Raw genomic sequence first — 14,030 nt, forward strand, 5'->3', positions numbered from 1 at the left:
AGCCCACATACAGGTCTGGTACCGGGATAGGTGGGGCGCAGCCATATATCAGAACTGGAACCAGGATACCTTAGGTGTGTCACTGCACTTGGACCCCCTGCCCTTCGTGGGCACTTTTATTTCATCCACCCTTCGCCAACACGTACAATTCAGGCGTACGGGGACGTGACTTTATTCTGCTGGCAGTCAGGAGTCAGGCACAGGACCCTGAGGGGAAGCAGGAGGCCACCGAGGGTGCAGGTGTTGGCACGAGGCTGAAAAGTGCTCGGTGACCAGCTGGGGGCGAGGGCTGCGGGCCGGCCCGCAGAGAGCTGAGTGCGGCCAGGCGCTGCTCTCGGGACACGTCTCCGCGCAGGTCCAGGAGGGCGGAGACGTGATCCTCGCTGTTGAGTTACGGGTGTGTTAGCCCCGCCCAGCCCCTCCTGGGTCTCCTCCCTTCCCGGGCGGTCTTCGCACCTCACGTCGGGAAACTGTTGCCGCAAGCCTGCCACCTCGAGGCCAAGTAGCGTAGGGTCGCGGAGGTTCAGCAGCTCCTTCAATGCAAGCAGCACTGGCACACACTGAACGCTCTCCTCCAGGCCCTGAGCACGCAGGGGTTGGTCTTTCTCCAATCCTCGATCCCTATCGAATCACTAAGACTCCCGCCCATCCGCTCGCCCAGCGAATTCTCACCAAACCGAGGAAAAGCTCCTGAAGCTGGGCCGCATCGTGCTGCAGGCGCTCGGCCGCCTGGGTCCTCTCGTCAGCACCGCGGCAGACTAGGCGGCCTTGCATCAGCGCACTTAGGTACTGCAGCACCACCGTACGTTCCGCCTCGACCAGCAACAGCTGTGGGGATCGCGATCAAATGGGTCGAGGATGTTTTTCGCATGGACGCTTTGATAACCCCCGCCCCCCGCCAGCCTTTCCCCGCAGATCCACCTGGACCGCGGGATTCCTCACGTGCCGAAAGTTCTGGCAGAATCGCGCCGTCCGCTCGCACACGTCATCCAGCAGCTCTGGGCTTGAGAGCCAGCGGCGCGAGGGCAGAGCCGCGAATAGGGGCTGGGAACGGAGTTCAGAGACGTAGCTGGAGGCACAATTCAGACCCAGCATTCCCCGGCAGAGGCCCCCATGCATACGCTGTATCTCCTCCTCCCAACCCCGTCTCCTCCTGAAGCCTCACCTGTAGCTCCGCCAGCAGCGCCTCCAACACCAGGCGACAGATCCTCTTCTGCAACTTGTCCAGCTCTGCCTCCACCGGAGCCAAGACTCCGGGAACCACCCATTCGGGCTGCAGGACCGATACGGAGGAGCTGGACCGACCAAAAGGATGGCTTCAGGACCAAGGCCAAGGCCCGAGAGGACCTCTGCTGTCTAGCCACTCGGGCGCCACCTAGTGGCACAAGTGTGTCGCCTGAGGGGACAAGAAGGGCAAGCTCCCTGGACTTCTGAAAGTGTGGACACAGCTGAGGCCGAAGTGGTGGGCTCAGCGAGTTAGAAGGCACACATGCCACCTGGTCCTGCCTCTAATTCGCGGTATGATCTTGAGCAAGTTATGTCTTTCAGTTTGTTTCGGTAAGAGGAGAGAGTTAATCCCAGTCAGGAGGGAGTCAAAATCATCATTAACTTGTTTGTCCTCTCTTGCCCACACCCCAGAGAACATAAGACCCAAGAGGAAGGGAATATTTTTGTTATATTCACAGAGATAACGCTAGACGTTACCTGGCACAGAATAGGGCCTTGATAAATATTTGTTGAATGAATGAATAATTGACACTCTGTGCCAGGTACTGTGGTAGGTACTTTATATCTATAATCTCACGTGAGTCTCAGAAGGTCCATTATTACCCATATACTATCGACGACAGAAGCAAAATTCAGAGAGATTAGATAATTGGCCCAAGGTCACAGAGCTAGTAATTAGGAGAACTAGGATTGGAATCCCAGGGTTATGTGAGTCTAAAATTCCTAAAGGCCCAGTGTAGGCTAGATCGATACTGAATAGATGTTCAGTCAGGGGTTAGTGGAGGTGGCGTTCTGTGGGCACATCCTGGTACCTGAGTGCTAACTGGTGGTTGAGGGTGGCCAGTAGGTAGGGCACGTAATGAGGGACCACTGCTTCCCCGCCAAAATGGTCTCGGGAGAATCGGATCAGAGCATTGCTGAAGCTGCAAAGAGCAGAGGTGGCTCCAGTACCTGTTGTCACTCTGGTACTTAGTACTTAGTCCTTAGTACTCTGGCCCCACCTCCAAGATACCCAAGGCCCTGTTTTGAAGGAGTCCTTTCCCATGGGTGTGTCTGATCACTCAGAACCCCTTAGGGCTGCCCAGGAGCAGGGCCAGGAGTTGGGAGTGGGTCAGACCTCCTCAGGAAGGTGCTCAGTTCTGATAGTGCCATGCCATGCATCCGCTGCTGCAGTGACACACTGACCATTCTGGTCACACGAATGTTCTCTTCCAGGATCTACAGGTAGGGATGGGCAGCCATTAGCGGGGTCCTGGTCCTGCCCTCCTTCCCTTTCCCTGTGAGGGCTGCCCCCAAGTCTCGCCACTTTTCACCCACCTGCAGCACGATGGCTGGCAATGGCGAGTGGTAGAAGCCAGACAGGTCTGTGTCGGGTTCCTGCTCGCGGCCCCACTCGACTACCTCCCCATCCAGCGCCTTCTGCAGCCACTGGGCCACCTTTGCCTGGGGAAGGGGGGCAAGGAGCAGCAGGATGTAGCAGGGCACTGACACTGCTAGAGACGGGTAGATACATGACTCCACAAATACAGGCCCACAGGTGGCAGCAGAACTGCTCTGAACCTGGGCTCCAACTACTCACCTGGACTTTGGCCACAAATGTTGCCTCCAACTGCTCAATGTTTTCCAGGGTCAGGAGGGGCTCCAGATCAGACACATCAGCCTCAGGCCCCAACTCCAGGCTCCCCATCATTTCTGGCCTGGAGATGGGTTGCCCAGTGTTACACGGAGCCCCCAGCCTTTGATGTCCCCATTCCCTACTGCCCCAGAGACACTGACCCCTGGTACACATGCAGCGCCCAGTGCAGCAGGGTGAAGGTGTCGGCTTCTTCCAACTCAGGCCCTTCCAGGAGTTGCTGCAGGCAGCGCCGCAGGCCGTCATGCAGGGTGTGGGCCCACAACTGGACGACTTTGTAGTGTGGTGGGCAGCAGGGTGCTACCAGAGCCTCAGCCATGGCCAACTCGGCTGGCAGAGCCACCCGCAGAGCCTCCAGCCACTTTGCTAGTGCCCCAGGCCCAGGTTGCAGAGATGTCCTGAAGTGGACCCGCTCCAAGCCCTGCTGTAGTGCACGCAGACAGCGCTGCCGCCAGTCCCGTGGAGCCTGCTCCAGGGAGGTGCTGCGCCCAGCATCCACCTCGGCCACACGCACAGCAGCCACCAGCAAGGCTGGGTCCTTCCGGGCCAGCTGCCCTGCAGCCCCTGCGGCCGCCTCCACAGCCTGGCCCAGAGCCTCAGCCAGAGGGCCCAGCCCCTCGAAGACTGGCAACTCCAGGCCCCCAAGAGGTGCACACGTCTCCTCTTGCAGCTGCTCCAGTTCCCGAAGGCTCACATAGGCTTCCAAGAGCCGCTGGGCATCAATCAGGGTCTGTGTGTGGGCCACTGCAGCTGGCACTAATCAGAGAGAAGAGACAGCCTTGAGTCTAAACCTTTCCACCTGTGCAGTGGGTACAGCAGTGGATGTTGATGCCCTGGGGCTGGGGTGATGTGTAAAAGATTTAATGATCAGTACAGTAGAGCACTGGCCAGCCTGAAAAGACCCAGGCAAGGGCCTACATGGTGGTTAGGGTGTAAACCCTTGAGCTGATGAAACAGAAGGAAGAGAGAAACTTGGCGGAGGGAGTCATGCCAGTGGCTATTTGACCACCCTGTTAGGGAAATAGTTCAGTATATAACAGCTAAGTTGGGCAGAGCCACAGGTATCAGTCCTGACTCAGACATTCCATGCTTGTACGGTGCTTTGTTGCTCAGTCATGTCTGACTCTTTGCGACCCCATGGACTGTAGCCCACCAGGCTCCTCTGTCCAGTGGGATTCTCCAGGCAAGAATACTGGAGTGGGTTGCCATGCCCTCCTCCAGGGGATCTTCCCAACTCAGGGATTGAACCCAGGTCTCCCTTGTTGCAGGTGGATTCTTTACTACTGAGCCACCTGGGAAGCTTAAGAGTACTGGCGTGGGTAGCCTATCCCTTTTCCAGGGGATCTTCCCGACCCAGGAATAAAACCAGGGACTCCTGCATTATAAACGGATTCTTTACCAGCTAAGCTACCAGGGAAGCCTTCCCATGCTTGGGAACCCCAGAATGAGCTAACAGGCACCCTGCTTCATACGTCATCTGGAGCCTGTACTACTCTCTGAAAGGGCCCCGGTGTGTCCCTCCATGCAATTTCCCACTGGCATCCCAGTCCCTTGATCAGCGACAAGCCCCTTGGTGCTTGTCAACCGGCTGGCAGAGGGCTGAGGCCGAGGGCCAGGCACACTCACCAGCTCGCAGCCGGGGCAGCAGCTGAGACAGGGCCTGCAGTTGTTTGTGCTGCACAACCTGCTCCCGCAGGGGTTCTAGGGTCTGCGCAGCCTCAGCCATATCCCGGAGCAGCCCATGGGCCTGGCCCAGGGCCTCATGGGCTCCCCGCACGGCCTCGAGGGCCTGGGCCAGCTGCCACACCCCGGTCTTCACACCCTCCAGGTATGACTGCACCACCGACTGTGGGAGGGAGGCAGGCAGTGAGGCCTTGCCAGCCCTTCAGCTCGCCCCCAGCACTCCTGCCTCCTGCCCGATGCCCACCTTGATGCGTGCTTCCAGAGAACAGGTCCGCTGCACCTCGCGGCTCCGGTACTGGCCCAGCCTGGCCAGCTGCTCTGGCCGGTAGAAGATGCCCGAGGCCCACTTGAGTGCTGCACCCCGGGCCAGCTGCTCCGCCTTCTCCTGCTCCGGCCACTCCGGCCCTGGGCAGGAAGAGCCTGGGCAGCTGCGTCAATTGGGCTAGGCCTGCAGGAAGTGGCTGCCGAATCTGCTCCCCTTCCTACCCCTCAGCCTGTCCCCCAGGGTGGTCCACTCCTCTCCCCGCCCTACAGAGCTCCAATCAGACCCCAACCCACCATCCCTATCTTTCTTGCCACCATCCCTCCCTCGGCCCACCCAGAAGGGCTCATACCAGTGGGGAGTACGGGCTGCGTTTTGTCCCTGGCTGCCGAGTCCATGGCTGGAGGAGCTGGAGCGGAGTGAGGGCAAAGGTCCAGGTTAGAGCAGGCAAAGTGGGCACTCCTCTGAGCTACTGTGTGCATCTAGGCCCCTCTGAGAAGGAGAAGGTTCCGGCTCCCTCAGGAAATGAGGGAGGTGGGAGAGGTGGGGAGGCACCTGAGATACCCTCGTCGACGAGGTTTCCCGGTTTTGCCCCCCAGATGGAAGTGGGGCAGGGTAGACGGGAGCCTCCGCTGGGCGCTGCTCCTCTCTGAGCTGCAGAGGACACTATGGTATGGAGCTCGCCAGGCTTGACCAGGCGTCCAGTGCTCCCTCCTCCACAAAGAGCCTTGGCCTTGAGAAGGGCCCTCTCCCCCGGCCGTCTCGGCAGAGTTGGATACTCCCTCCACTGGCTCACAGGCCCACACCTCAGCCTGCCACAGCAGAATTCCTCAACCCAAGGAAGCCTCTGTCCCACCTCCCTCCTCAGGAGCCCCCTCCTCCCTCCAGGTCCCGCCCTCTCCAAGGCCACATGCAGAAAGGAAGGAAGCTGAGTCTCTGGTACTTTATTCCCAACAGGAAAGAGCATCTGCACCGTGGGACAGAGTGGGGAGGGCTGGGCGCCACTTCCTTGGGGGAAGGGGTGGGGCTGTCCTCCCTGTGATCAATGAGTCTGGAGCAGCCTAGGCAGGACCTCTTATGCTCAGGGCACAGACAGGAACTAGATGGCCCCAACCTGGGTGGAGAGGAAGGTGTGCTGATATGGATGCAGACAACATCACAGTGTGAAAACTGTGTTGACAGGCCCTTAGAGGCAGGTATGCCTCTGCAGAGGAGCAAGAGACCATAGGCTATTGTGAGGAGGGTGTGTGGCGGGAGATGGCAGAGAGGGGTGGAAGAGCTATGAAAGCTTGTTTGTCTTGGAGATAAAAGGAGCCATGAAAGGGACTGGTGCTGCTGCTTAGCTGCTTCAGTCGTGTCTCTGTGCCACTCTATGGACTGGAGCCCATCAGGCTCCTCTCTCCATGGGGTTTTCTAGGCAAGAATACTGGAGTGAGTTGCCATGCCCTCCTCCAGTGGAACTGACTACTAGGTAGTAATAATGCTGTGGACACTGGCTACCACCCAAATCCACCCTTCAGGACAAAGACACTCATTCCCCTAGCTGCCCGAAATGTAGGCTAATGAGGTCTCAGATCTGAGTCTCTTGGTCAGTGTTAGGGTATAAGGGCCAGGTAGGCCTTGGAAGGGGTACCCCAGTTTCAGTGCTCCTAGAAGGACAGAGCCCTCCATTTTAACTTCCTCACAGTTTAATTCTCCTCTCTGCCCTGTTTGGCCTGTCTTATTTCCTTACAAGTGTGGCTTCTCAGTAAACTTCCTGCTGGCACATCTCTTTCTCAAAGACTGTTTTCCAAAGAACTTGACCTAAAATAAACTATAATAAATGATAGTGTTAAAAATAACAAAATGATACTAGCAAACACATAATCCTTCCACATGCCAGAAACTGCTCTAAGGGCTTTACATATATTTACACATGGGTAAATATGTTTGCATCGGTTGAAAAGTGGTTTTAATCCCATGGCCTCTGAGCACTGTAGTGTGGAGACAAGAGAAAGGCGAGGCTGGGATCAGGGGAAGAAAGTGGGGATGCAGACAGGTGAATAAGCTAGATGTAGTTAGTGCTTGCTGTTTGGCAGGAACTGAAGGACAGGAATAAGGAGGGTAGGTGATCCCAAGAGAGTGGGGCAGTCTTTTAGGAGCAGGTTTGGGAAAACACATTGGGTTCATCAGGCAGCAGGGTCTCCTCTCCTGAGATGAGGGTTGGGGCACAGTTAGTGGAGTTGGGTCAGGTTTGCCAGCCAGGAAGGTTCCAGTGATTCCTCCTTACTGCTCCTGAGGCTACCCAACGACTTCCTCCACATGCTTCCTCGACCACATCTGTCTTCCGGGATCCTGGGGTTATTTTCGTCCTCTTCGGCGGTTGGACATTTGATGATGGTCCCTCAAGTTTTTCGGCCATGTCTGCTGAGAGGAATTGTGACGGACTCCCTGGAAGGGAACGAAGCGGAAGCGGAAGTAGCGAGGCTGGCGCCGGCGGCCGAGCAGCCAGGAACGGAAGCGGAAGTGGCGGCGGCGCCGGCCTGGCCTGGCCTGGCTGAGGGGAGGCGGCGGGCGGGCGCGATGGCGGAGGCCGGGCCACAGGCGCCGCCGCCCCCAGGCACCCCAAGCCGGCACGAGAAGAGCTTGGGACTTCTCACTACCAAGTTCGTGTCGCTTCTGCAGGAAGCCAAGGACGGTGTGCTTGACCTCAAGCTGGTGCGGCCCGGGCTAAGGGACGACAGGGGGATGGTGGACCAGGCCTGAGCCGGTAGAGGGAACCCCCGGGGCGGCCCAGCTGAGCCCTCAGAGCAGGCCGCCATACATGTGCTTCTCACAAGCGGGAGGCCGGGAGCTGTTTCATTCATTCGGCTAAGGCTGTTCATCGGATGTCAGCTTTGTGGCAAGCTTGAGGCTGCGGGTGGTAGTCCTCGTGGCCCTTTCCAGCAGGTGTGGAGAAAAGAGCATCGGAACATCAGCTCAGGCTTCGTCTGGCCTCTTCCCGCCCCACAGTCCTGAGCTGCTGTAGTGCCTGGGGAGGAGGGCTAGAATTCAGGCCACCCCCTTTTCAGACTACTCCAGACCGAGACCCCCGTGAGAGTGGGACTGAGCATTTTCCATTCTCTTCTCCTTGCCAGGCAGCTGACACCCTAGCTGTGCGCCAGAAGCGGCGGATATATGACATTACTAACGTGCTGGAAGGTATCGGGTTGATTGAGAAAAAATCCAAGAATAGCATCCAGTGGAAGTGAGTGGGGGCACCGGGGTCGGCAATGGTATCTCCTACCCAGAAGTGTCAGGAGTGTGGGGTGGAGGGTGGCAGAGAGAACAGGGGCTGTAGGACCCAGAGTGCCAGGCAGTCCCTCTTAGCTCTCCTTCCTGGATTCAGGGGTGTGGGTCCTGGCTGCAATACCCGGGAGATTGCGGACAAGCTGATTGAGCTCAAGGCAGAGATCGAGGAGCTGCAGCAGCGGGAGCAAGAACTAGACCAGCACAAGGTGTGGGTGCAGCAGAGCATCCGGAACGTCACAGAGGACGTGCAGAACAGCTGATATCCTCTTATCGGCGGTCCTGGCTCCCGGGGAGTGGGCGATGGGCCCTCTAGTCCAGCTGGGTGTGCTCTGTGTCCCCTAGTCTCTGTCCCACTTGGGAGGATGGTCCTCCAGCTCCTGGCCAGGTTTCAGCCTCCGGTTCCCTCCTCGGAGCCTCTCCACCCACAGTCTTGGCCTGTGATCCCTCCCCCATGTAGACCCCAGGCCTCAGGGCTTCTCTTTGTGAGCGTGTATGTCAGACCTCTGCTGCAAAGCTGGGTCTTCGCTGTGTCAGTTATCTGTCACCATAGGCAGGGCATCAGCCATTCTCCTTAACCCCCACACCTTGGCCTACGTGACTCATGAGGATATCTGCAGATGCTTTGCTGGTGAGCAGAGCCTGGGTAGGGGGAAATGGGGGTGGGACTGGGCTGAGCCACAGCCCTGAGCAGTGGACTCGGTGCTTGAGAGATTTCCGTCTCTTAAGAGGGTTCCTGGGGCCTGCTCAAAGAAGAACCAGACAGGGTAAGGCCTAGATTTGAGGATCTCTGGAACCCTATGGAGGCTCACCATGCTGAGAGGGTACAGGAAGCCTGGACTGGGTCTCTGGGTCAGCCACCACCTGCATCGCCCCCTAGGTTTGGCTTCTCAGGTGTGACAGAAGCATACGAGGGGAGAAAGTGTGTGTGCCTGTTTGTATATGCTTGTGTGCAGGGGGCAGTGGTACCCACTTCCAAACTGTAGTTTAGTTGCACTGTAGGTACAGGAACTCTTCCTCGTCCATCTTGCATCTCCCAGGCTGGTTCTGGGGAAGAGCTGTTGGCCTTGGCCAGAACATCTTTGCCTAGGGAGCAGCCCCATCAATTGCATGAGGTGCCCATGGCCACTAATCTCTTGCTCCACATATCTGAACCCAGATTTTCTGGTTACTGACCTTTGGGTTCTTAGGAGAGAAAAAGCTTTAGTTTTCTCCCCCAGCCTCAATAGGGAGTGAGTGAAGCCTACTGTCCGCCCCCTCCGGGACTATGACCTCCTTCCTTGTTCTGAGGGATAGGCACCCCATTCCCAGTTCAAATTGAGCCCATGGGCCTTGATCCATCGTCTTTGTCATCCTAGGAGACACTCTCCTTGCCATCCGGGCCCCGTCGGGCACTAGCCTGGAGGTGCCCATCCCAGAGGTGGGTGCTCAGCCCAGCCGGGTGGGGTGGATTGAGGGCGGGTGCTGGCTGTGGAGCCCGATAAGTCCCGGGTGGGGCAGGTAAGGGGAGGCCTAGGGTTTGAAGTTATCTAGGGGAACGGGCAGCCCAGGGTGGGAGAGGATACTGGCCCTGGCCCAGGGTCAGGCAGGAGCCAAATCTGCTTCCAATTCCACCTGTCCTCCACCCCCACATTCAGGGCCTCAATGGGCAGAAGAAGTACCAGATTCACCTGAAGAGTGTAAGTGGCCCCATTGAGGTGCTTCTGGTGAACAAGGAGGCATGGAGCTCACCACCTGTGGCGGTTCCTGTGCCCCCACCCGAAGACCTGCTCCAGAACCCGCCTGCTGTCTCTACCCCTCCGCTTCTGCCCAAGCCTGCCCTGGCCCAGCCCCAGGATGCCTCACGCCCGAGCAGTCCCCAGGCAACCACCCCCAACCCTGTCCCCAGCAGCACCGAGGCCCAGGGGGTGGCTGGTCCAGCAGCTGAGATTACAGGTGAGACACAAGGGGTATGTGGTAATGAGGGACTTCGGGGACCCAAAAAGCAATGTTTCTGTGTGACGAGATGAAATACTGAGAGTTGAATGAGACCCTGTAGGGGTTATACCCACCCACCCCCACCCCACTGGCCTCTCTTTGCTGGTGCAGCCAATGAGCCCTTTTAACAGGGACATTGTAACTGTGTGAAGGGGCATTAGTGGTGGCAGTTTCCACCAGGTCTGCCTGTGTCTCACTTGCCCTGGCACCCCTCTTGAAGTGTGGTTGCAGCAGTCATATCTGTGAGTCTCCTTCCTTTGGGCTTCATGCCCCATCTCCTTCAGTGACTAATTTTCACATTACTTTTTGGGAGGGTGAGCATGCCTAAGTCTCCTTGGGCCGAGGACAGGGCTGTAGTCATCCTGGCTGTGGATTCTAGCATAGCCAGATTCAATATCCTGCTCCCTGTCCCTGAGTGACCAGGTTTGGGGGATGTGGTTGCAGTGAGTGGAGGCCATGGAACCGAGAGCAAGGACAGTGGTGAGCTCAGCTCCCTCCCGCTGGGCCTGGCAGCTCTGGACACCCGGCCGCTGCAGTCCTCTGCCCTGTTGGACAGCAGCAGCAGCAGCAGCAGCAACAGCAGTTCATCTGGACCCAATCCTTCTACCTCCTTTGAGCCCATCAAGGCAGACCCCACAGGTGGTGAGTACTTGTACCCTTGGGAGCAGGGAGAACCCAGCCTCAAAAAGACCTAATTCAATAGAATCAGGCTTGGAACTGAACTCTCCTATCTCCTCTGTCAAAGCTGGCCGGCCCCCTGCCATCAGCTAGAGCTCTGCCAGCCAAGGCGAGGAGCCTGGCCTCTGGCTTGGTGCTGGTGCCCCTTTGTCCGCTTTCCTGGTCCTCTCTCAAGCCCTGCCTGCCACCCCTTGGACTCAGGTCTCCTGAAGGCATGAGCGCTCTCCTAGGGAATGGGCTATGGTGTGGCCCTCAGGCCCCAAAGTGGGGCAGTGAGTGTCTTAGGAGAAACAGTGTCATCTGGCTGGTGTCTCCTCGTTATCCTGTGACTTGAGTGTTTGATTTTTCCGGGACTCATTCTCTCGGCCCTCAAGCACTGCTAAGTCTTTCATTAAATGACACTTCATCCCCTGTGTTCCCTTCTATCGCCTTCCCTATTATCTCTGTGTTTAGACTCCTTGAAAAAGTCATCTCCATTTTATTCCATATCCTGGTTCCCTGATCAAGCTTCAGGTTGCAGCAGTCAGGACCCCAGCCCTAACTCCTCCACCCCATTCCATACTAGTGTTGCTCTTGATCAGTCACCCAGCCCTGCCCAGCCAGCTTCAGCGGGTTTCTCGGTGATTTGCTCTGGTCCTCTCTTTCTCTGTGTTGATGCTCTTTTCCCTTTTTAGCATCCATAATGTCAGCTTTTGGCTCTTCTCTGTTAATTAACTTCTCCTTCTGACCTCTCCTTGGCATTTTTTTACATCTGGCTTCCCAGATCTCTGGCCCATGGCACACTTGTGGAGGGCCCCAGTTCTGGGTAGGTGAATCCCACCCTTTGTCTTTCCTAGGTCTTTTGCCTGAACCTTACCTCTGTGTCCATGTGCCTTCTGCACATCCAATGGACACTTCATTTCTATGTGTCCTCAACTGAAACTTGTTTTTCCACCTCTGTGCGTACCCGACCTTTGGCCCTAGTCACCCAGACCTGACACCCTGGTGTCACTCAAGCTCTCTCCTTCTGCTCCCCATCCCACATCAGCTAAATGAATTCTCCCCCAGACACCCCCCATGGATGGCCTCATGTGTCCTAACACTCAGGATCACTGCCGCCACCTCTGTCCTAAGTTCTTCAGCATTGTCATCTTTACCCTGACTGATTCTGAAACACACCCTGACTGGCTTTTCTCTATTTACAAAAATTCTTTTAACAGCTCCCTAAGGTATACTGGATAAAACCAGAGCCCCTAAACCTGGCAAATGAAATCCCTGGTGACCAGCCTCCAACACTTTTTCCCTGTTTCCCACGTGTGTCCTCGTTGGACCTTTGTAGCAGCGTCATCACCCTGTAGCACTATTCCCTACTTAAGGGTGTGTGTCCCTCTCCACCAAGTGACCTGACCTGGGGTGTGGTCTCAGCCTGGCACAAGTAGGTGCTTAGCTAGGGCAGGAATGGACAGGACATCCTTTCATCGCACAGGGCATCCTCCATCAGACAGGGTATACACTCTGAACCTAGAAATGAAAGCAGGGTGTGTTGTCCTTCTGCTGAACTGCTGAGTTGGAAGCACTGTACCAATAACTTAATAGTGGGCCTTTGGTGCAGAGGAATTCAGATCTGACACCCTGGTGTCACTCAAGCTCCCTCCTTCTCCTGCTCCCCACCCCACATCAGCTAAATGAATTCTCTCCCAGATGTTCCCCGTGGATGGCCTCATGTATCCTAACACTCAGGATCACTGCCGCCATCTTTACTGACAGTGCCAGCTTGGCCTGATGTGGGGCCTACATCTCAGCTGTATGGCACCCCCTGGGTGGGTGGTATAGGATCTGGGGAAGCAAGGGCTAGAGTAGGACCTCTGTGCTTGATCATGGTTTTCTTGTTTTTCAGTTTTGGAGCTCCCCAAAGAGCTGTCGGAAATCTTTGATCCCACTCGAGGTAGGGCTGTGTTCCTCCCTGGGGCTGGGGTAAGGGGCACAGCTCATTGGGTCTTAGAGCTGTTTTCTTGCCCTTCTGAGGACCTTCTGGTTGTGCCTGTTATCTGGGCAAAGGGTCAGAGTTCCTGGTGGGTGGCTTGGTGGTCCTCTTCATGAACTTTGGTGGGTAGAGAGAGGGGAGTCAGGATGTAACTGAGCTCTCTCTCTGTCCCCAGAATGCATGAGCTCAGAGCTCTTGGAGGAGCTGATGTCCTCAGAAGGTAGGTGGCCCAGCAAGGTGGGGGGTAAGTGTATGTGGGCAGAGTTTGGGTGGCCGTGGGTGGGGCCTCGGCTGTGGGGCCTCAGCTTATTGTTCTCCGCAGTGTTTGCACCCCTCCTCCGCCTTTCTCCACCTCCTGGAGACCACGATTACATCTACAACCTGGATGAGAGTGAAGGTGTCTGTGACCTCTTTGATGTGCCTGTTCTCAACCTCTGACTGACAGGAGCATGCCCTTTGTGGCTGGGACACAGACTGTCTGACCTGGGGGCTGCCTGGGGACCTCTCCCCACTCCCCCACAGCTTGAGAGCCGCAGATTTCCGGCTTCCCCAGCCTTCCCTCACTGCACAGTTCTGGCCCCAAGTCCTGCTCCTGCAAGTCCACCTGTTCTGTGCTGGGAGAGCTGGGGAAGGCATAGCCCCCTCCACCGTGGAGCCAAAGTGTTTGCCTCTCCTTTTGGGGGGCCTTACCCTACCTGGTATCCTCCTCGAGCCCTCCCAGAGTTCAGGTTCAGCTGCCACCCAGTGGCACAGAACCAAGGACCCTCCATCACCCTCACAGGGCCACTTGTCCATTCCCATTGCCCTGTACCTGCCGCCGGGCCTTCCCCCTTCCAGGAGGAAGTCTGGGGTGGGGATGGGCACATGCCAGCACCACCCCTGGCCTCCTTAACTTCTCCCCATGCCCGATCACAAACCTCCTCCTGGACTTCTCTTGTGCCCCCTCTTCTGCTGGGCCCTTGGCCCTGAGGACCTGTTGACATGGGGGTGCTAACAGGAAGGAATGGAGATTTCTAGCTAAGAATCTGGGCTGCTGAGTCCCTAAGGATTGGCCCAGCCTCCCTCTGCCCTATAGCCCCCCTCTTGTTTATTCATTTACCCTCATTTAGAGCCATTTGCAGAGATTTAGAAAGATTTGCAGTAACGGATGGATTCCTATATAAAGATTATTTTTATACTTTTTGCAACAAAAGGAAATTGTAATATTTGTACAGTGTCCAAGTGAATAAAGATCGTGCCTAAGGCTATCTTTGATCTGGTTCTTTCAGGGCCCTTCCCTGGGACTGTGCTGGGTGGTGGTGGAACTGGGCGGGTCAACTCTTGGAAAAGGAGGTGCGGCT

General features: G+C 56.7%; 2 protein-coding genes across 20 annotated transcripts; one reads left to right on the top strand and one right to left on the bottom strand.

Annotated features, from left to right (window-relative positions):
• Window positions 1-66: 66 nt before the first annotated feature.
• On the bottom strand, window positions 67-5,719 carry EXOC3L1 (exocyst complex component 3 like 1). 18 transcript variants are annotated; one of them, XM_069550070.1, is made up of 14 exons: window positions 5,361-5,719; window positions 5,158-5,214; window positions 4,788-4,948; window positions 4,487-4,706; window positions 3,004-3,616; window positions 2,807-2,924; window positions 2,545-2,670; window positions 2,345-2,445; window positions 2,040-2,150; window positions 1,166-1,295; window positions 922-1,044; window positions 673-828; window positions 457-581; window positions 157-383 (listed from the first exon to the last, which is right to left on the bottom strand). In XM_069550070.1, exons 2-14 carry the CDS (start codon window positions 5,201-5,203, stop codon window positions 194-196), a joined length of 2,220 nt encoding a protein of 739 aa, XP_069406171.1. In that variant the 5' UTR covers window positions 5,204-5,214; window positions 5,361-5,719; the 3' UTR covers window positions 157-193. The 18 variants fall into 18 exon arrangements, with proteins under 18 accessions (XP_069406162.1, XP_069406163.1, XP_069406176.1 ...); XM_069550067.1 differs by having other exon boundaries at window positions 4,788-4,963; window positions 5,361-5,685; XM_069550071.1 differs by having other exon boundaries at window positions 5,370-5,648.
• A 1,536-nt stretch (window positions 5,720-7,255) lies between these two features.
• On the top strand, window positions 7,256-13,937 carry E2F4 (E2F transcription factor 4). Of its 2 annotated transcripts, none has more exons than XM_069550120.1 (10): window positions 7,256-7,502; window positions 7,922-8,031; window positions 8,173-8,334; window positions 8,660-8,703; window positions 9,431-9,492; window positions 9,710-10,007; window positions 10,494-10,691; window positions 12,604-12,651; window positions 12,866-12,910; window positions 13,013-13,937. In XM_069550120.1, the coding sequence occupies exons 1-10, from the start codon at window positions 7,368-7,370 to the stop codon at window positions 13,126-13,128; spliced, it is 1,218 nt and encodes a 405-aa protein (XP_069406221.1). In that variant the 5' UTR covers window positions 7,256-7,367; the 3' UTR covers window positions 13,129-13,937. The 2 variants fall into 2 exon arrangements, with proteins under 2 accessions (XP_069406221.1, XP_069406220.1); XM_069550119.1 differs by having other exon boundaries at window positions 7,285-7,502; window positions 10,473-10,691.
• The last annotated feature ends 93 nt before the right edge of the window (window positions 13,938-14,030 follow it).

This window comes from Ovis canadensis, chromosome 14 (assembly GCF_042477335.2).
Source record: "Ovis canadensis isolate MfBH-ARS-UI-01 breed Bighorn chromosome 14, ARS-UI_OviCan_v2, whole genome shotgun sequence".
NCBI classification, from domain to species: domain Eukaryota; kingdom Metazoa; phylum Chordata; class Mammalia; order Artiodactyla; family Bovidae; genus Ovis; species Ovis canadensis.

Excerpts from the sequence above, each read along its gene's own strand:
- EXOC3L1 (XM_069550058.1), bottom strand. The coding sequence starts at position 5,287 with ATGCACACAGTAGCTCAGAGGAGTGCCCACTTTGCCTGCTCTAACCTG. Across the intron at positions 2,925-3,003 it reads GCGCTGCATGTGTACCAGGG|GCCAGAAATGATGGGGAGCC; the intron begins GTCAGTGTCTCT and ends ACCCATCTCCAG. Across the intron at positions 2,671-2,806 it reads CATTTGTGGCCAAAGTCCAG|GCAAAGGTGGCCCAGTGGCT; the intron begins GTGAGTAGTTGG and ends CCCCTTCCCCAG.
- E2F4 (XM_069550119.1), top strand. The coding sequence starts at position 7,368 with ATGGCGGAGGCCGGGCCACAGGCGCCGCCGCCCCCAGGCACCCCAAGC. Across the intron at positions 10,008-10,472 it reads TCCAGCAGCTGAGATTACAG|GTTTGGGGGATGTGGTTGCA; the intron begins GTGAGACACAAG and ends CTGAGTGACCAG. Across the intron at positions 10,692-12,603 it reads CAAGGCAGACCCCACAGGTG|TTTTGGAGCTCCCCAAAGAG; the intron begins GTGAGTACTTGT and ends CTTGTTTTTCAG.